The 20,532-nt window shown below is 54.7% G+C and overlaps 1 protein-coding gene across 1 annotated transcript; it reads right to left on the bottom strand.

The window, feature by feature from the left end:
• Window positions 1–953: 953 nt before the first annotated feature.
• STX1B (syntaxin 1B) lies at window positions 954–20,522 on the bottom strand. Its single transcript, XM_006148129.2, has 10 exons — window positions 20,444–20,522; window positions 9,963–10,037; window positions 9,676–9,775; window positions 9,510–9,584; window positions 5,468–5,541; window positions 4,978–5,086; window positions 4,714–4,787; window positions 2,544–2,681; window positions 2,356–2,466; window positions 954–2,096 (listed from the first exon to the last, which is right to left on the bottom strand). Exons 1-10 carry the CDS (start codon window positions 20,471–20,473, stop codon window positions 2,016–2,018), a joined length of 867 nt encoding a protein of 288 aa, XP_006148191.1. The 5' UTR covers window positions 20,474–20,522; the 3' UTR covers window positions 954–2,015.
• Window positions 20,523–20,532: the final 10 nt, after the last annotated feature.

Here is a 20,532-nt window from a genome sequence, read left to right as displayed (position 1 = left end):
CACGCACTCTGCAAGCAGTGGGACCCCGAGGTCCGCACATACGCCGGAGTCGTCACCTGTGCACATGGATGCCCAGCCCTGGGCAGGGCATTGCCATCTACCTGCGTGTCCAACTTACACGCTCCCACTCTGGGGCGGCTGCAACATCGTCCTTTTCCCACGTCCCTGCCACCTGCCACACAAGCCCACAAACTGTGCCGAGTCTGTCTACACAACGAGGGAGGAAACCTTTCCTGACCATCAGAAAGCCAGGCCGGTGTCCCACCCGTCTCGCCCTGGCATGCAGAGCAGCCGCTGCTGACATTTCGACAGGTGTCCAGGGGATGGGGCCCAGGCCTCACCTGCCTGAGCTGCTGCCACCACCCTGGCCACTCCTGCAGGTCTGAAATACAGTTCCCTAAACCCGAGTTCCCTGAGGCAGAGCCTGAGCACCACGTGGGGGCGAACACTGGTCTCCTCTGGGTCCAAGGCGGGTGTGTGGGGGCAGGAAGGGGCGATGCTCGGATTTCTAGTCTACCTGGGCAGCCAACAGCTCACCTGACCAGGCACATTCCTACTAACAGCCCTTCCAGGGGGCCTTGGCGCACGGCACAGGCCTGTGGGACACCACGCAAAGTAGGTGCTCCACGCGCATGTGTGTGGCGGCGTGGCCCCCATCGGACTGCCTCGGCCTTGACATACGTGTGCACACTGAGGTGTGCCAGCTTGCACAGGCTCAGGCAGAGACACACAGAAAGACAAGGTCTCGCATGTGTGCACAGGGCCCCGAAGGCCGGCAGGGCAGGAAGTTCCAATTGCACAACGCTGACGTAGCAGTGTGTGTGGCCGGGCCAGGTACTGGCCGGCAACATGGCGGGGGGCAAATAAATCAGGATAAACGAACCCTAGTGGGGTGCATGTCACATGTCCTTAGATAAACACACATGTATATAGCACACACGTGTGTATAACACAGGGGGCAGAAACGCACTGTGCAGAAAGTCCCCCCACACACACACACACAGCTGTATTCTAGGTAGCAGGGAAATACAGATTTCTGTGCCCACTCAAAACAGGTGCCCAGTCCACGGCATGGAGGGCTCCATCTGAGACCTAACACTCAGGCACACCCTACACACCCACACACACACGTGTGCATCCCTCACATCCCTTTTTGGGGAATGTGCACATGTAGTACACTACAGACCGAGATAGGTCCTTTACACATCCACCCATCCACCGTGGTCCACCCCACAGACACACAACACACACATACACACACATACACACGCACACGCATGCACACCCTCCCCAGCACACACAGCAGCCCCTGGGAGAGTAAGCCAAGAGAGTCTGTCCCATGTCATGTGGCTGTCTGCTGTGGCCTGTGGCGTCTGGGCCTGCCTGTCCTCTGAGATGTGTGAGCGCCCATGCACACCCCCACCACTGGAGCAGATGCAAGGAGTGTGCGGAGGAGCTGCTGTTGCATTAGGTTCGAACACTCACACACAAAATCCCACATACATGAATGGTGTCCACAGATCTGTGATCTCTCTCTCTCTCACACACAGACACACACACACACACACACACACACACTATTCGCAGGAGACAGGGTGAGGCACACTGGGCTGCTGTGTTGTACTCGGCCACGGTCTACACAGCCACCCAGGGGAAGGCGGAAGCTCCGACCACATACAGACTCAGAGGTGGGGAGAGGGGGATGGTGCGACTACACACATCTGCACTGTACACACACGCAGGGGTCCACACGTCTCGAGCATGTGCCGGCGGCATGCATGTTGGTGTGCATGTGTAATCACGCCTGCTGCTATCTACGTGCGGGGGCGGGGGTGGTCCATGGCAGGGAGAGGTCCAGGGACTCCAGGGTCTGCCGTGGGGGTGAAGGAGAGGGCAGGGCTGCCTGGATCTGTTTCGGGGGTGAGCCTGGAGCAGGGGATGGAGTGAAAGAGGTGGTGGGGGTATTGCTCCCGATGTGGTGGGGGAGGGGTCTGGGAGAGAGAAGGGTGGGGGGCCTACAAGCCCAGCGTCCCCCCAATGGATGACGCCAAGACCACCCCCAGCACCACACAGCAAATGATGATCATGATTTTCTTCTGCAGGCAGAAAGAGGAGCGAGCCCGAGAAACAGGGACAGAGCGAGGAAGAGAAAGAGACAAACCGACAGACAGACAGTTGGGGAAAGACAGGGAGAGTGTGAGGAAAGAGGGGAGAGAAAACAGAAATAGGCAGAGGTCAGAGCAGAGATAAGGCCTCTCACCCAATTGCATCACTGGCTTCAGCCCTGACCGGAGCCCCGCCCCGCCCGCGAGGCCTCCGCCCACCTGCCCCTGCCAGCCGCCCGCCCTGGCTCACCCTCCGGGCCTTGCTCTGATATTTCACAGCTTTCTTGGTGTCGGACACAGCCCGCTCCACATAGTCCACGGAATGTTCCACGTTGTACTCAATGCGGTCGATCATCTCGCCCTGCGGACAGAGGAGCCGTGCAAGGGGTGGGGCGGGGGCTGGGCCAGAGAGGAACCTGGGGGCGGGCCGGTCCCTACCTGGCTCTCCACGAGCATGGCCATGTCCACAAACATGTCGTGCAGCTCGCGGATGCTGGTTTCCAGCTTGATGATCTCGTTGTGCCTCGTCTCGATTTCGTTCAGGGCCTGCTTCGTCATCTGCGAGTCCATTTTGATCTAGGACGGTGGGGGAAGGGAAGAGCTATGACCGGCCTTTATCCGTGTTGAGCTCTGACTGCAGCCACAGTGGGTTCAAATCCGGGTATCCTTTACTAGTGTAACCTTGGGCAAATGATTTAACCTCTCCTGGCCTCGGTTTCCCCACTTAGAAACTGGGAGTCATGGGACCAGCAGATGGCGTCATGGTTATGTGTCTGGACTCCCACTGGAGGGTTCGAGTCCAGGCCAGGCAGCTAGAAACTCCTGCTGGGCGTCTGTGCCTGCGTGCCCAGGGTCCTGAGAGGATAGCAGAAGAGAGGGGATTGTGGCCTGGCCATCCCCCCGGGGGGTGATTTCTCCTCTCTGTCTCTCTGTCTTTCCAGCAAGCACATGCACCCTGTAGCAGAAGTCTCTCTCTCAAAAAAAAAAAAAAAAAAGGAAAAAAGAAAAGAAACTGAGAGTCACAGGTCACCGTGAAAACTGAGCGAGCTAAGAGTACCTGGCAGGCATGCAGTAAGCACTAGAGAGAAGTCAGTTACACTGCAAAGAACTGGAACCTGCCTGGGGCCCACCTTCTCGCCCCAGGGCTTCCTGTTTCACACCAGGGAAGCTCAGAGGAGGGGGAGAAGAGGGATGGTCAAAGGCAGCCGGGGTGAGGAAGAGGACACAGCAGATGCCAGAGCAGCAAGCAGAGGAGACCCATGACAAGGCAGTGTGCCCACAAGTTGCCTGGGGCAGATGTGGGGGATCACAGTAAGGAAATGCACTGCAGCCCTCAGGGTCAGTGGGGGAAGCTCACCAGCCCACAGTCTGACATACCTGGCCTGAGGCAGGCCAGTCAATGCTCAGACCACATCGGCCACACCTCTGCTCCAAAGTCCACCAGGGCTCCCTACTACCCCAGGCTACATGCCTTCACTGGGCAGTCAAGGCCCAGGCTCCCTCTCTGCCCGTATTTCTGGCTCATCCTATTAGAGTCCAAGTCATCCAACAGCTGTTTGGCAAGTAGTCCACTCTCCTGGTCTTTGCTCAGTCTTTCTTTTGCCTAAGGTGACCTTCACCCACCTTTCCATGTCTAAAAGCTCAAGGTGCAGCCCAGAGACACCTCCCCCAGAAAGTCTTCTCTGACTGCAGCATTCATCGCTGTCAACCACCACCTCAGGGACCATCCGCAGCTCACACAGCCTTTAGTCAAGGTCCCAACTCTTCCTCATTGTAATCATGGGTTTCCATTTTAATGATAGTGGGCAGATGGTAGAGGCCAGCGATTGTCCATTGAACTGGCTCCCTTGGTACTGCCCACCAAGTTTCCCCCCATTCTCACTGGGCAGAGTTGTTGGGGGTGGGTGGGGACTCCAAGCGAAATGGCCCACAATAAGTTTGCTCAAAGCTAATTCAACGAAGTTCAATTATTCAAATGAACCACCTGCTGAAAACTGCTAGACAATGCCAGTGCATAATTTAAACCAGATCTAGAACCCTTAACCTAGAGCCCTGATGCCACCAGAAGCAGAAATGGAGACAGAACTGGGCAGGCCAGTACAAAAGTCCATGCAGAGAAAGAAGAACTACAGCGAGGGAAAACCCACCCGTTCGCACAGAAGATGACAAGGGCAGGACGCTGCGCAAAACTGAAACTTAAACATGCAGAATCTCTCAGCGCTGAAGAGTTCTGATTCTGAAACTAGACCCTGGATTCGAATCCTGGCTCTGCTCCCAGGCCTGACTGAGACCATGGCCAAGTTATTTCATTCTTCTGGGCCATTCGTTCTCCTCTGTTAAATGGGGCTCCCTGGGAGCATTGTGGTGAGGAATAAATGACTCAGTAGGTGAATGAACATGCGTAAGGGCTCAGAACAGTGCCTGGGCTCGACCGTTGGCCATTTCTATGAAGGTGTCTCCTGGCCCTGCCCCCCCCCAATGGAATTCCCCGGTTCCCGGTCCAGGCTTCCTGCCACTTGTTCTTCCAGGGAGGACTTGGGCCCTTCGACCTGTGCTTGGGGAGGAGAGGCAAGTGCTTTCCAAACAGAGCGCGCCCCCAGGGGCTCACATCGTCAGTGAAGATGGCCAGCTTCCCGCTCTCCAACATGTCTTCCAGTTCTTCATTGGTTGTGGTCCTTCCGGCTGTGGGGAGAAAGAACTCCTCACTCAAAAACTGGGCCAGGCCGGGGTGGGCGAGGCGGTGGGATGGGGCACGATCCCGCAGTCCACCCTCCCGCCTTAGGCCACAGTCCCCTCCATAGACAGGAAGGCCTGGAAGAGGGCCTGGGCAGCCCTGGGAGCTGGCGAGTGTGTTGGGGGGTGGCACACGCACTGATCTCCAGCTGCCGCTGGATCCGGTCCTTGCAGCGGTCCCGGTACTTGGACTGGGTCGCGTTATATTCGGTCATTACCTCCACGAACTTCCGGGAGAGTGTGGAATGCTGGAGGGGGGATGCAGACATCAGGGAGTCAGGGAACAAGAGACCTGAGCGGTCCAGGAGACAGTGCATGCAGGGAGTCGGGGAGGACGGGCTGAAATAGTTTATGGCCCCTTCTTCCGTGCGGACCGCGACCCCACGGCCCCTAAGTTCACAGCCCTACTACCCCACCCCCGTAACCTTCCTACACCAGAACCAGCCGGCTGCCCAGCTCAGGAGCTAAGATGTGGCCGGGACCCGCCCACCCTGGTAATCCCGCCCAGACCACGCCCCGCCCTTCGTTGGCCACGCCCCGCGCCTGCGATCTCCCCCTAGCCGCCCGGCTCCAGCCCAGGCCCCGCCTAAGCCAATCCTGGTTCCGCCCCCTGGGCCATGGTCCCCTACCTGGGTCTTGCGGATGCGCAGGTCCGCGGAGGAACGGTTCAGCCCCTCCTCCTGTTCGATGCTTTGCTCGATGGCTGCGGGAGAGAACGCAGTGACAGGCGAGAGACCCAGGACTTAGGAGTGGAGTTGAAGGACAGAACCCCCCGGCAGGTCCCTGGCCCGGGGAAGCCCATGGCGAGGGCGAGCAGTAGAGGATCCAGAGTGAAGAAGCAGGAGGCCAGCAAATAACAGGACAGATGTTTGAGAGGTCCCGAAGGCAAGTAGGAGGGGCGATGGAGGTTACCAGACAGAAGAGGGCTACTCGTTGTGGTGGAAGGATTGGGGCTTTCAAAGTCGTAGAAGTGCTGAACCCCAGAAGCAGGTATGAGCTCAGTCACTTCCTATAGTTTCTGGTCAGGGGCAGGGACCCCTTGCAATGTTTCCCCATGGAAGGCAGGAACTTCCAGGTAGGTTAGGTTATAGCGCTCGCCCTTGGAAAATTTAGTATGGACTTACAGGTTTTTGTCTTAGGGTGCATGTGCTTGCTAGAGAGTGAGACAGAGACGTGAGAGGGAAAATGAGAAGTCACCCCCTGGGGGGATGGCCATGCCCCAATCCCTTGTCCTCTATTCTCCCAGGATCTTGGGCACATACACCCAGCGTGACTGTCAAGCCACCATGTCCAGGCCTAGAACCATGATCGGCCATGTAGGAGTTCAGCGATGTAACCACCACGCCATCTGCTGGCCCCAAGGTATGGATGCTCTAATAGACAAAGCAGCCTCCCCTCCCGAGCCTTGTAAAGTGATCCCTGTCCTAGGAATTCTTTTTTTTTTTTATAACTTCATCCATTTATTTATTTATTTATTTTATTTGATCAGAGAGGGATAGAACGTGAGGGAGTGTGTGTGAGAGAGAAAGTGAGAAAGCAAGCCACCAGGTCCAGGACTTGAACTGTAGTCAGTCATGTGGGAGTCCAGCGCCTTTAACCACCATGCCACCTGGTGGCCCCCTGTCCTAGGAATTCTTAAGGATGTTCTGGAAAAGTGCAAAGATTAGCTGAGATTCCTGTACCCCTGATGCTATCATTCAGATTTTGTGAAAAAGAGTTTCTGGTAAGATCTATCTGGGTAAGATCAGAAAATGCAGAAAGGATGAATCACCAGGCCCTCTCAGACCTGGCAGGGCCTCCAGGCCATTCCTGAGAACATCGCTTTGCCCCGCTGGCAGCCGGGGAGGTATGATGCTGGATGGCACCCCAAGCCTCCCCTGCCAGCGACGGCAGACACAGTGACAGAGCCAGCTTTGGCCCAGATGATTTGGGAAAAACACAGGAACACATACCCAGCCATACCAGAATCTGCCAGCCCAGACTGCGGCCTAGTCTGGAAGGCGAGGGGGAGTCTCTTACAGTATTTCATTGACTTTATAACAATCCTGTGTCAGACCAGAGACTGAGATGCAAATGGGTGAAACACCTCACTCAAGGTCAGCCCACAGCCTGAGCTCAGCTTGGAGCTCAGACCACCAGCTGGAAGAGGATAGAGAAGAAAAGAATCTTCTCTCCTTTTCTGGAGGTCTGAAAGGACAGCTACTCTAAACCACTGCCATTTTTCCTAGCTTCTTTCTCGGTCTATTCCTGAACCCCTGAACCACAGAGCCCTCCTCAAGGTCTGATAGAGAGTGTTCAAGATCAGAGCTTGATGGGCCCAGGGAAACCACTGACCCAGGGTTTTTTAACAGTGCCAGCGGGAACCTTGCTTCTGCAAAGCAACCTACGGGGCTGGTGCAGAGTAAAGGCGCGGCCGGGCAGACAGGGCCTCCCAACCCAGTTCAGCCAGAGCAGACCAACTTTCCTCTCTCTCTTTTATAAAAAGATTTATTTGTTTAATTTCATTTGTTATTATTATTTTTAAATTTGACAGACAGAGACAGAGAGAAAGGGATAGCCACCAGGCCTGGGACTCAAACTGCAGTCAGCCATGTGGGAATCCAGCACCTTTAACCACTGCGCCACCTGCCAGCCCCCTTTTTCATGTTTTATATTATTGAAGTTCTTTGTAAGATTTCATTACAAGGGGCCAGCAAGTGGAGTGGTGGTTAGAGTGCTGGACTGACCACAGTTCAAGTCCCGAACCAGGCAGCTTGCTTTCTTACTTTCTCTCTCTGTCTCTGTCTCTCTCTGGTGAGCACATGTGTCCTATGGAAATTTTAAAATAATAAGTAAATAAATCTTAAAAACCTAAAAAGGAGATTTTTGTCATGAAAAACAGATTTTTGTCGCCAAAGGAAAAGCAGAGCCACTTCTGAAATTGTTTCCATTTCTCTTACTGAACTGATGAGAAAGCTGAGGTTAAGAGGCTTGTCCATCATGAGCCGACAGTGGAGGCTGGACTCCCTCTGCTTAGATGTGCACCTAATGCGCTCCCAGTCCGGGGCATCTTCCAGCATTCACTCCCGAATGCAAAGGGTTTGTTTTCACAATTCAGCATCAGAGGCTCACATATGGCTGCCCCTTGAGCCCAGGAGGGCGTGGAGTTCCTGTCCTCATCTCCCTGGACCAAGGTCAGTGCTCTCGGGGCCAGGTGCCTGAGATCACTCCTCCTCCCGAAGCCTAACAAGGTGCCGAGGCCATCTCAGGTGCTTGGCCAGTGCTTGCCGAGGCTGGACTGCCAGAAGCACACCTATTAGCATCACAGCAACACTGTTATTCCCCTGGCACCAGCGGACAAGGAGGTTCCCAACCCATAATGCTTTGGGGGAAGGTGGTTATTACCAGCACCCAAGTTCTTAAATTAGAGTGAATACATGAGCATTTGGCAAGTGCCTTCTGAGAGCCTGCCAGCCCCTGATGTCAGCCACACAGTCCAATCTGTCCTGAGCCGAGGAGACCAATTCAGAAGCATTTGCTGAGCCCACCTACTGGGTGCTCAGCGCTATGCTGGTGCCTGTTCAGGAGAAATGAGGACTTAATGAAACCAAAGTCACTTGGAAGATGGTCTTTTTCTGATGGACCTTCGTGTGCTGGAACTGCCAGAGTTCAGATGCAATTTCAACTCTCATTTTCCTGTTGCATATCTTTTTCTTTCTTAAAAATTTTGTTATAGGACATGTGTGCTCACTGGAGAGAGACAGGGAGGGAGAGAGAGCGAGTGAGTGAGAAACCACCCCCCGCGAGGGGGATGGCCACACTGCAATCCCTCCTCCGTTCTCCTCTCAGGACTTTGGGCATGCACGCAAACACGCCTGGTATGTTTTTCAGGCCACTGGTGTAGGACTCGAACTGCATAGTCAGCCATGTGGCACCCCAGCCACTTTAGCCACTGTGCTGATGGCTGGCCTCTGTCATTTCTAAAGAATCTGGATCAAGGGACCAGCAGTTAGCGTAATGGCTATGTTGCTGGACTCCTGTTAGTCGACCGTGGTTTGAGTCCTGGACCTGGCGGCTTAAACTCACGCCGGGCGCATGTGCATGTGTGCCCAAGATCCCGAGGGGAGAATGGAGGAGAAGGGATTGCGGCATGACCATCCCCCCTGGGGGGTGATTTCTCGCTTTCTGTCTCTCTGTCTCTGTGTGTCTGGCGAGTGCACACGCCCTATAGCAAAAACCTCTCCAAAAAAAGAATCTGGATCAAGAAGGTAATCTGGAGTGTTGTGCTTCCTCGTGACTTAGGGCTCTAGCCCCTGGAAGTTTATGGACATTCCTTAGAGAAAAGCCTCTTTATCCAATAGAAGGCTTTTTTCCTTTCCTCTGTGGTTGAGGTATTGCAGTTCTCACCTTTCTTTCTTTCTTTTCTTGTCCCCTTTAGCTGCCAAAGGACGTATGCTCACCAGAGAGAGAGACAGAGAAACAGAAAGAAAGGGAGAGGGAGAAAGCACCCCTTGCCGGGGTGGTCACACTGCAATCCCTTGTCCATTTCTCCACCCTGTCAGGGTTTGGGGCTTGCACACACACATGCCCAGCATGTTTCTGAAGCTGCTGGGGCCAAGCGTGAACCACAGTCAGCCGTGTGGGATCTGGCTTCCTTCAACATAGGCGACGGGACTGGCCCACACGCCTCACCTTTCAACTTGGACCGAACCTTGTTGGCCGTCTTCTTGATGTCTGCAGTGAGGTCCTCCAGCTCCTGTTTGGTCTCTGAGGAGGAGGTGGGGGAGGGGTGAGACGTCTGGGTGCGGGGGAGGCCCAGATCCCTTCCCCGCCCCCACCACCCAGTGGCAGCACTCACTCTCATCTGGGTTGGGGGCGGCCAGGATGGCGCTATGCTGTTTTTTCACCTGTTCTACATCTTCGGACAGTTTCTCAATGCAACCTCGGATCTCTTCCACCTGGAACAGAAAACTGGCTACACCCAGCGAAGCTGTCAGGCTGGACAAGGGAACCCAGGGGAATCAGCCAGGGCTCAGGGAAATGGGCTAGACCCAGAAGGGTCAATAAAAGGCCAAGGAGTGTGCAGGAGTAGAGAAGGGGGGTTGGGGCCAGGTTCTGGGTCTAGGGGAACTGGAGGCTCATTACCTGTTCGAAGAACTCATCCATGAAGTGGTCCCGGTCCACGTGGACCACCTCCTCCTCATCGTCACTGTCTTTCGCCTGGAAGGCAAAGGGAGGCTGAAGCCATGAGCAGTCCCTACCCCAAGTCCAGTCCCCCAGACTGGGCCTCTGACTCTCTGGCCCTCTCCCTACCAAGCTGCATACATAGATGCCCCTGGCTCAGGGCTCAGAGCAGGGGTCCTAGAAGGCGTGCTCTGCAGGGGCACTGGCTTGAGCTCCAGAAGGCAGAATTAACACCAGGTAGCTTGTGGAACAAGGTCCAGGGTAGCTGACAGCTCAAAGACACTTGGAGGGAATTAGCAAAAAGCACCCTTTCTGCATGGATAAGACCTTATGGGTGCAGAGTCCCCTTGAAGGAGGATGGTGTCCTGAGCAGCTGCTGTTGACCAACCAGGGTAGACATATTTCAATATTTTAACAACCATCTGAATGTCAGTCTTGCAATAATTGGCTCTGGGCTCTGAAAAAGGTTCTGGAAGGGAGTCACAGGAACCTAAACCTCTATGTCATCCCCAGGCCACTCCTGCCCAAGCTTCACTTTTCTCCCCATCTCTTCCCTTCCTGCCCCCGCCCAATCAGCCGCGTGCCCTGCGCAAGGTCACATCAGTGCCGGCGGCAGGCGCCACGTTAAGCAAGCACAGTCAGGCCCAGCAAGGGCCGGAAGAGACACACAGCCAGCACCCTGACCTCTCTGGCTCCCTGCGCCTTCCTCCTCCCGCCCACTCTCTCCCGGCTCAGTCAACTCTTCTCCGTGCACTCGCTTGCTTTCATCCAGCCCCTTCCAACTTCACACCCACCTACTCTCACTTGCTTGGATTTCCCAGTTGCAACCTGCAGCTGCTCAGCCTCCCCCCTGCAGGGCTCAGAGACACAAAGGGATTCACCCGCCCACGCCACCACCGCGGGCCGCCACCAACAGACAGACCAGTGACACAGACAGAAGAGCTGACACACCAGGCACACAGAAATAGGGCCCCTGACACCCACACGGAGGTGCACAGACAGGCTGACGTTCCCCCACACACAGACCAACAGCAGAGCCGCACGCTGACACGTGTGGACACAGATGCTCAACGCACCCCCGGGACACGCGGGAGGGCCCTTGGGGCCTGTTCTCCAGCCTGCATCACTCAGCTGGGTAAGAGGGCATGGGACAGAGCAGGTCTCAGGGCTCTACAATCCTGGCTCCACATGCTTCTCTGCTTGGGACAGAGATCTGAGGGCACAACCTGAGCCCACCGAGTTTAATTACACCTGGAGCCCTGATCAGCCCCAATGGAAATTTAAACAGTTCATCCTGATTTCTAGAACCTAGCCAGAGCGCAGACAGGATCTAACCACCAGAGCTTGAATGAAAGCCAGGCTGCAGGATCCAACTGGAGTGTGGCTGGTTGGGATCTAAAGAGAAGAGCTTGATGGGTCCGAGCAGAATGCAGGAAACGATGGACGCCAGACAGGCTCACACTGAACTGGACGAGGCTCAGACAGATTTCCAGACAGCTCAGATCGAACCCAGACGCAGCCAGATGGGAGCCAGACAGCCAAGAGAACCTGGGATCTGCAGAACCCCAAGTGCACCAGGAAGAGCCCGCACAGCCCAGAGGAGACCTCCAGCTGGACTCCCGTGCCTCGGCCCTGCCCAGATGGAACTCCAGGGCTTCTCCACACAGACGCTGGGCCCCACAGCATGTCAGGTGTGTCCAGAGCCCGCATTTAGTTTCCAGGAGGTCTCAACTATCTGCCTGGAAAAGAAGGCGCCTCCCTCTTAGTCCACAGCTGCCCCCCTGAAAGGGGGAAGAGGGGCACAGGTGGGTCTTGGGGACCCTGATAGGACGCTATCAAGGCTTCTCAAGCTTCCACCTGACTCAGGATGGCTGCAGACAGACCCCGGCTGGGAGAGGTTCTAGAACTCATCTCAAAGGACTTGGTGGCCTCCGGTGATGCGCTCTTTCTCTGTCCTCACTGCCCTGGGAGATCTCTCTTTCTTGGAGGCAAAAGCCTCCTCCTCCCCTTGCTGCCTCAGCCACTTACTGAGCCCTCAGCCCAGCCTCACATAGGTGAGGAGGTGTCGAACAGGCTGGGGGCTGGGATCTGTCCCGTCCACTGTCCACTGCCTCCCTCCCTTTCCCATGCTAACTTAGGAAGCCCTCGAGCCGCATTTTTCTCTCCTGTTGTCTCCAGAGCAGGTTCCCTTCCATCCTTCCCCGGAGCACCCTGGGCTACCCGTTTCTTGCCCTTGAGAGCGGAAGAACTGTAGAAGGCCCAAGTGTGATTTATTTGGTAGAATAATTACACAGAGCACTGGCAGCTAATAATCCTCTATAGTTTACAAACACTTCTACATCCGTAATCCCTTTTGATCCTCACCACCATAGCCCTGTGAGAAAAGCTAAGCAAACAACATTGTCCCCATTTCACAGATGAGGGAACAGGAGGCTGGAGGGGAAAGGACAGCGACTTGCCCAAGGGCACCAGGCTGAACAGGGCCAGAAACCTTGGGCATCCAGGGTACACTTCTCCACACAGCCCCTCTTTCTTTCAAGTTTAATTTTGGTTGTTTTTTTTTTTTTTTTTTTTGAGGTTTTTGCCTCATCCACTCTCCAGAGAGAGAGAAACAGAGACAGTGAGAGGGAACATGAGAAGTCACCCTCCTGGAAGGATGGCTACGCCGCAATACCCGCTCCTCCATTCTCCTCCTGGGATCCTGGGCATGCACACATATATGCCCAGCATGAGTTTCAACCACTGGGTCTGGGACTCGAACTGCAGTCAGCCATGTGGGAGTCCAGCAATGCAACTACTATGTCATCTGCTGACCCCCTTTCTTCCTTTTTTTTTTTTTTTTTTCTTCCTTTTTTTAAAGGCAAGATCTCAGGTGAGCGCCCCGGCCTAGTGGTTAAGGAAGCCGGATCTCAAACAGCCAACCACAGGTTGAAATCCCAGCTCTGGTAGCTTGAAAAACACACCATGTATGTGTGTGTGCGCCAAAAGAAAGATGGAGAAGGGATTGCAGTTTGACCACACCCCATGAGGAGAGGTGCTTTGTCCTCTTTCTCTGTCTCTGTCTCTCTCTGGCAAGAATGCACACCCTCTGTCAAAATTTAAAAAAAAAAAAAAAAACTCCCTATGTCACAATCCTCCTCAGCCTCCCAGGTAATTGGGACTGCAGGTGCATGCCTCTGTGCCTAGCTTTTAGGGTAGGCTGGGAATTGAACTGGGGTCTCCCGGGCAGCCTCAGCCTGTTGAGTAGCAGTGCTGACCAGGGTCAATGATGCCCTGCGTCCCCACCCCCAACCCCTGGTAAAGCCCTAGACTGGGCCTCCTCCCAGTCACTTGGTGGCACCAGCTACTTCTCCTGTCAGTCGGCTCCTGTAAGGCCCACTCTGGGTAGAGCTCTGTATCCTGAAAACCAAAAGAAATATTGCCATTTGATAGTTCCTTTTGCACAAGTCTCACCTTCTCACTATCTCATTCAATCTTCATTAGAACTCTGTAAGGACCAATGACCAAAATAATTATAATTATGGCGAACATTTAGATAGCATTTTACAGCATGCTGGGCACTGTCCATAGGACAGTGGCATGGCTTTATCCATTTACATCTCTTCTTTTTTAAGAATTATTCATTTAATTTTATTTGTAATTACTATGCTTCAGTTTGATCAGAGAGAGATAGGCAGAGAGAAAGAAAGCAAACTGCCAGGTATGGGACTTGAACCACAGTCGGCCATGTGGGAGTCCAGCATCTTCACCACCTTGCCACCTGCCACCCCCTATCTCTTTAAGTCATTTTAAAAATACTATTTTATTTAATCTTATGTATCATTATTATTATTGTTTAATTTGCTACCGAGCATGTGTGCTTACCAGAGAGAGACAGAGTGAAAGAGAGAAGGTGAGAAAGCAAGCCACCAGGTTGAGGACTTGAACCACCTTCGGCCATGTAGGAGTTCAGAGCCTCAACCACCACACCACTTGCTGGCGCCCTATTATTTAAATCTTACAACAGTCCCTTCGGTATATTGTTATAGCCCCCACCCCCTTAGAGACAGGGAAACTGAGGCACAGAGAGTTAAAGATTGTGCTTCCTATCAGCAGCTGGACACCTCAGTCTCTGCCTTTGTTGAATGACAATAATGTCTAGTCCAAATGGCAGTCAGGAGGTGGCAGTGAGACAGGCAGGAAATGCCTGACACCGCTAGAGACAGAGTAAGTGCTTGGTGAGGGTTGGCCACTGTCCCCTGCCCCTCACATGTTACAGATGAGGAAACGGGCTCAGAAAGGTTGCCCGAGGGCCAGGCAGTGGTGTGGTGGTAATGCCGCTGGACCCACGTGGGAAAGGCCCTGGTGTGTGTCCCAGAACCCCCTGAGCACTGAGTACATGTGCCTGTGATCTGGGCAGCGGAAACTCGAGGTATTAAAAATAAATAAATAAGCGAACTCTGTTGGGGGTGTGTGTTTGTCTCTCTGTCATGGAAATAAACTCTTTTTTTTTTTTTAAGAGAGATTTTTGCTATAAGGTGCGTGCGCTCACTGGAGAGACAGAGACAGGAAGCAAGAAATCACCCCCTGGGGAGACGGTCACACCGCAATCCCTTCTCTTCATTCTCCTCTCGGGATCTTGGGCACCCATGCACACACGCCCGGCGTGAGGTTTAAGCGACTGGGCCCAGGACTTGAACCGCGGTGGATGAGGGAGTCCAGCGACATAGCCATTACGCCATCTACTGGTCCTGGAAATAAACTCTTTACAAAAAGAGTGAGGCGGGGGTTACCTGATGTGTCTAAGACTTCTCAGCAATGAGGCCAGAGGTGAGACCTGAAGCCCAGACTAGCTGGTGCTAAACCCCAGGCTCTGTCCACCCACCCTGCCGACAGATGGCAGACCTTCACCGCTGCCTCGCCCCCAAGGCCCACCCTGCTATGTCCTCAGTACTGGCGAACTCCTGTGACCAGGATGGAAAATCAGGGGCCTAAATCTTCAGGAAAAGCCCAGACAGGAAGCCAGGGCTTCCAGCCTCTTTTTCACTTGCTGTGTGACCCAAGGCATATGTCAGCTCCTTTCTGAGCCCCAGTTCCTTGTCTGTGAAGTGGGTAGCTGACGGGAGTGCTCACGGAGGGCCTGCCCTGCTCTGGGGTGCCTGTGTTTAATAATGAGCACAGCCTCCATTCTGGAAGACATTAGGCCAGTCTAAAGAAAGCAGGCTGCAGGGAAATGAGGCTACCCAGGAGAAGATGATCAAAAGTGGCTCCATGCGGGGTGGCTAAGGCGCTGGACTCCCACAAGGTCAGTCGGCTCTGGTTCGAGTCCCAGACCCAGCAGCTTGAAAATCATGCCATGTGGGGCCGGCAGGTGGCTGGGTGGTTAAGGAGCTAGATTCCCACATGGTCGACCGTAGTTCGAGTCCCAGGCCTGGTGGCTTGCTTTCTCACTTTCCCTCTCTCTCTCTTGCTCTCTCGCTCTGTCCCGCTCTGGTCAAATTAAAATAAGTAAATGAATAAAGTTAAATAAAATAATTCTCTAAAAAAATAATAATGATAAATAAAATTAATAAATAATTTTAAAAAGAAAATCATGCCAGGTGCATGTGCATGTGTGCCCAAAATCTCAAGAGGAGAGTGGAGGAGAAGGGATTGCGGTGTGGCCATCCCCTCCGGGAAGTGATTTCTCATTTTCCCTCACTCTCTCTGCAAGGTGCACATACTCTGTGACAAAACCTAAATAAATAAATGAAAGTACCTTCATTCACTTTATAGTGGCCTCCGGTTACAGATGAACATTCAAACCTCAGATTCCTCCTGTATCAGGACGAGCATACCTGATACACAGCTCACACGTGCACTGATTGCCATGGCGGGCCCTCCGGCTAAGGCTTGCATTTCTCCTTTCCTCCCCACAACCACCGTGTGAGGTACGTACTGTTCTCATGCCCATTTGACAGGTGGGGACACTGAGGCGCAGAGAGGCTAAGAAACTTGCCCAAGATTATACAGCTGACGCGGTGGCAGCACGTGGACTGCAACCCGGGCCCTCTGCTCTCTTCTGCTACCCAATGCCTCGAGTGCTTGGGAGGATCGAATGGGGCCGTGCTGAGCTCCTGAGTGACATCAGGTCCCAACCTCAGCTTCAGACTGGCCTCTCAGGGCACCCAAAGTCCAAGTCTTCCACGTCGGAGACACCAGGGGACCTTGTGTGTGTGTGAACGGGGCTGGGGGTGGGGGGGGCAGCAAGGACACAGACACGAACAGAAGGAGAAGGACCATGTGGGCCAGCAAGTCAGTGACCAGAGACAGATGGCGAGATGTGACACAAGCGCAGAGGCGGAAGGAGGCTGGAATCGGGTGGTAGTAAAGTCAGAGCGTGAGTGTGTGTAAACACACGTGCCCGTGCACATGAATACACACACACTCACCCCTGCTCCTCAAGGGTGCAGGCATGGCTTGATCTTGAGGCAGCAGCCTCTCCCCGCACCCCGCCCCCGGCTTCTGTCCATCTGTCTCCCTGGCCCAGGCCTCTCCTCCTCCCTCCCACTCCAGCCAGTCCTCTCACCTGGCCTCTGCTCCATCTTCCCTGCCTTCCTGCCCTACGCCCTTCCTCACCCTCCCCCGGCCTCGCTGAGGCGTCCATTCATCTCACAAACATGCCTGATTGTGCCAGCTTCTCTCTGAGTGCTGCTGGGGACAGAGTGGTGAACCAGACAGACAGCAAGGAGGCCCTGACTCCAGGGAGCTGACATTCCGGGGGAGACAGACGATGGCAACGAACAAGACCACTTGAGATCGTGCTGAACAGCAGCGAGGAGAGAAACGGGCAGGTATGGCAGAGAGACACGGGGAGGGTTTCTACAGGATGGTCAGGGAGGGCCTTTCGGTGGAGGTGACATTTGAGCTGACTGTGCCACACTGTGGGGAAAACAGAATTCACGGCAGGGGCAACTGCAGGCCAGGCAGAGGGAATGGCATTCAAAGAGGTAGAACAGCATTTTAGGCAGACAGAGTAGCGTTCTGGGCAGAGGGAACAGCATTCTGGGTTGCGGGAACAGCATTCCGGGCAGAGCCACCGGCATTCTGGGCAGAGGGAACTGTGTTCCAAGCAGAGGGAATAGGATTCTAGTCAAAGGAAGTAAGTGCCAAGACCCTCACGCAGGGACAGACCTGGTATGTCTGAATGGCAGAAAGAAGCCCAGCACAGCTGGCAGGACTCGTCCATCGCCCAGGGCTCTCTTGGTCTCCGCCTGCTCTCTGGCACCGTGGGCCCCCTTTCACCCAGTTATCCTGGGCCTGCATTTCTAAATCACCGTGCCTGCCCCATACCTGAGGGCCACGCACAGGCCCTGTCTTCAGGGTGCATGATTTGTCCTTTCCTGGCCTCTGTCCTGTCCAGTCTCAGATTCAAGTCTCCCTCACTGCAGGCCTCCCCTTCTTCTTTTCGGCTTCCTCTCCGCTCCTTCCGGCCTACCGTGTCCCCACTTCTGCCTTTCCATGCCATGGCCACCTCCTCCATGCCCACGATGTCCAGCCCTCCCCCCCCCCAACCTTCCTCTCTATTTCCCCTGCTCCCATCTTCTCCTAAGCCCCACCCCGGGCTCACTCTTTGGCCCCTGGGGCTCCTATCCTGTTGATTAACTCCCCACTGCCGACCAGCGCCCCCCAGTTCCTAACCAGAGGTGCTTGGTGAGGCAGGGTGGAAAACTTTGGTTCAACCTCAGCTCTACCATTAAGCGCTATGTGACCTTGGGCAAGTCCAGTTTTCCTCTGACTCTCAGTTTATAACACTCTCAATTAGGGGTCATGGGCTTCCTGGCTCAGGGGGCTTATGTGATGCTCAAGAGAAACGGATGAGGCATCTGTGGAATGCCCAGCACAGAGAGCGGTGCCCTGCACCAGGCCCCGTCCTGGGCACTTTGCGCATGTTAACTATTCATACTTTGCTCCTAGGACCACACTGGGAAACTCCCAATTCACAACCGAAGGAACAGAGGACCTGAGAGGTTAAGCAACTTGCCCAAGGTCACACAGGAAGTAGCAAAGTTAGGATGTGAACCCAGACAGTCTGACTCCCAAGCCCATGTCCTCAACCACTATGTGATCAGCAGACTTGAGATTTGTCTCCCTTGGGCACCCTAAAGTGCTGCTGGAAAGATAGGCCCCCTGGGCTAACATCCCTTCCCAACTCTGCCCTGCCTCTTCCCTCCCAGTGGCTCAGAACCCCCGTCCCTAGGCCCCTACACCCTGCTAGCTCTCTTACCTCCCAGACTTCTCGCTGTCAGCTCTCAGCTCTGGTGGGGAGACCCTTACACTCCTTGCATCTGGGAGCTTCTTTCCGCCCCACTCGCCCCCTCCCAGATCCCCCTGAGCTGTGACTAACACCAAAGCATCCACTCAGCCCCCTCCTCCACCCTACTACACCAGCCCCGAGTTGCTGCCCCCGGGAGTTCTAGCCCACAGGATTCCCCACCTCAGGGCAGGAGAACCCTGACTCACCCAGAGGACTCCCCACCCCTGCCTCCCCCTCCTCCCCATCTTAGCCTTTCCCCTCTTTTCTCTAGTGGTACTATAATTCCTCCACCACCTCACCCCAACCCGCTTTCCACTTCTCTGGGTTTTGGAGTCATGGATAATCTAGCCAGCAGGGGATCTGGGTTCAAATCTGCATTCCTCACTTGCTAGCTGTGCAACCTCGGGCAAGTTACTTGATCACTCTGGGCCTCTGTTTCCCCAGCTCTAAAATGAGGTAGCCCCTCAGGCCCTCTACCTTCTTGGGAGGTTGGTGAGGATCTGATGGGATTATGTATAGCAAGCGGCTTTGCAAACTGTACCCTGAGCGAGAAAGTGTACACTCACAAGCCTGCCTGGGTGTGAATCCTGCCTTTTCCTGGCTGTGTGACTTTGATGAAATTACTCAACCTCTCTGGGCCTCAGTGTCCTTATCTATAAAATGAGGGTATACTAATACCAGCCTCACAGAGTTGCTGTGAGGATCAAAATGAGTCAATATGTATAAGTCGCTTAAAATACACATGTTTAATAATGAAATAAACCTTCAAAATCCCCACCCTTCAACACCAGCTCCTCCTTTCTTCCCACTTGCTAACTTGTGTCTCCCCAGCGACAGCAGTCACTTGGCTCCAAGCCCCTTCCCCTTATCTATGTGTAACCTGGGTCCCCCCTAATTTCAGGGGCTTTTGAGAGACAGAGATCTTGAGCCCCAGGGTTAAGACTTCTGCTTCAAAAGCCAGAAAAGCAGAGACCCATGTTGATTTGGCAGACCGGAAACCAGATTCCAGTCTGATCCCCAGCCCTCCCTCTAGTTGCTTGGTGACCTTGGCCAAGTCCCTTCCCATCTCCCAACCTCAGTTTCCTCATCTGTCAAATGGGATAATAATCCCCAGGGTGACAACCACCAGGCTGTTGGTAGAGACCCAGGGCCTCAGGAGACATTGGCCGGGCCAGCACTTTTGCTAATGTAACACCACAGGCCTCGTACAGAGCAGCCTGTCAGCTCTGCTTCCCCAGGCCTCGAGCCGTCTCTCCAAATGCCCAGCATCTCCCAGCCCCCCTAAACCATTCTCACCAAGCTGCACTCCCAGCCCCTCCAAACAGCAGCCTCCCCTGCAGCCTCCACTGCTGCCCTCCCCCGACTCTCAAACACAACTGGCTGCCTGGTGGGTCTCCTGGCCCCAGGCCTCTTCAGGCCTGCAGACCTGGGGCCCGTGCAGCCTGCCCGGACTGCTCAGGGTGCCCCAGATTCCCCCCCTGCAGTCAGCCCATGTCTCACAACCCAATTCTGTGGCCCTGTGCATGGAGCCTCCTCCTCCTCACCTCTGCATCCCCATCTCCCACCTCTAGGGTCACCCATCCCAGGCCCTGGGCCTCTGGATGTCTCCGGAGGCCACCTCTTCCCTCCCTGCCTCAGAGAGGTGCCCCCTCCCACGGAGAGCAACGCGCGGGCACACACACACACACACACACACACACACACTTCATTCACTGCCAGGTGTTGGCATCTCAGTCCCAACCTGTGTCCTTCCCCACAGCATCCCCCAAATCTGGGTCCTGTGAGACTCAGCCTTGCCCAGTAACCACCCCAGCCTTCTAATTTGGCAAGCCTGCCCTGGGGATGACAGTTCCCTCCAAGCCTCTCTTGACATTCGCTCTCCCCATCCCACATTAGACCCCAGGGCCTTCCTGGGAACGTGGGGTGTCCGAGGCCCGGTAGACCTCTCCTGCCCCTTGTATCTTCATGGTTCCAACCCTTCCACTCACTGTCCCCAAAATGCAGGTTCACCGGAGACATCAGGTGGCTCCAGATATCTGGGTGCCCTGGCCACCCACCTCCCATCTCATCATTCGCCCCCCACGTCCCACACCTCCCCCACATCACCCCAACACACTCCCCAAATATTGGGGTCCCGCCCCCCCATTCTTCCCACCCCCAAGCTTACACTCCGCAGCTCCTGAGTCCGATCCTTCATCCTGCGACGGCTCCTCCTCCTCCTCCTGGGCCTCCTGCCTCTGCTGCCGCTCCCTCCCC

The sequence above is a fragment of the Tupaia chinensis genome, unplaced genomic scaffold (assembly GCF_000334495.1).
Source record: "Tupaia chinensis unplaced genomic scaffold, TupChi_1.0 Scaffold000231_1, whole genome shotgun sequence".
Lineage (NCBI taxonomy): Eukaryota > Metazoa > Chordata > Mammalia > Scandentia > Tupaiidae > Tupaia > Tupaia belangeri.
This window is presented reverse-complemented; position numbering and strand designations above follow the sequence as displayed.

Excerpts from the sequence above, each read along its gene's own strand:
- STX1B (XM_006148129.2), bottom strand. The coding sequence starts at position 20,473 with ATGAAGGATCGGACTCAGGAGCTGCGGAGT. Across the intron at positions 9,776-9,962 it reads TGGATGAGTTCTTCGAACAG|GTGGAAGAGATCCGAGGTTG; the intron begins GTAATGAGCCTC and ends TTTCTGTTCCAG. Across the intron at positions 4,788-4,977 it reads CCAGCGGCAGCTGGAGATCA|CCGGAAGGACCACAACCAAT; the intron begins GTGCGTGTGCCA and ends TTCTCCCCACAG.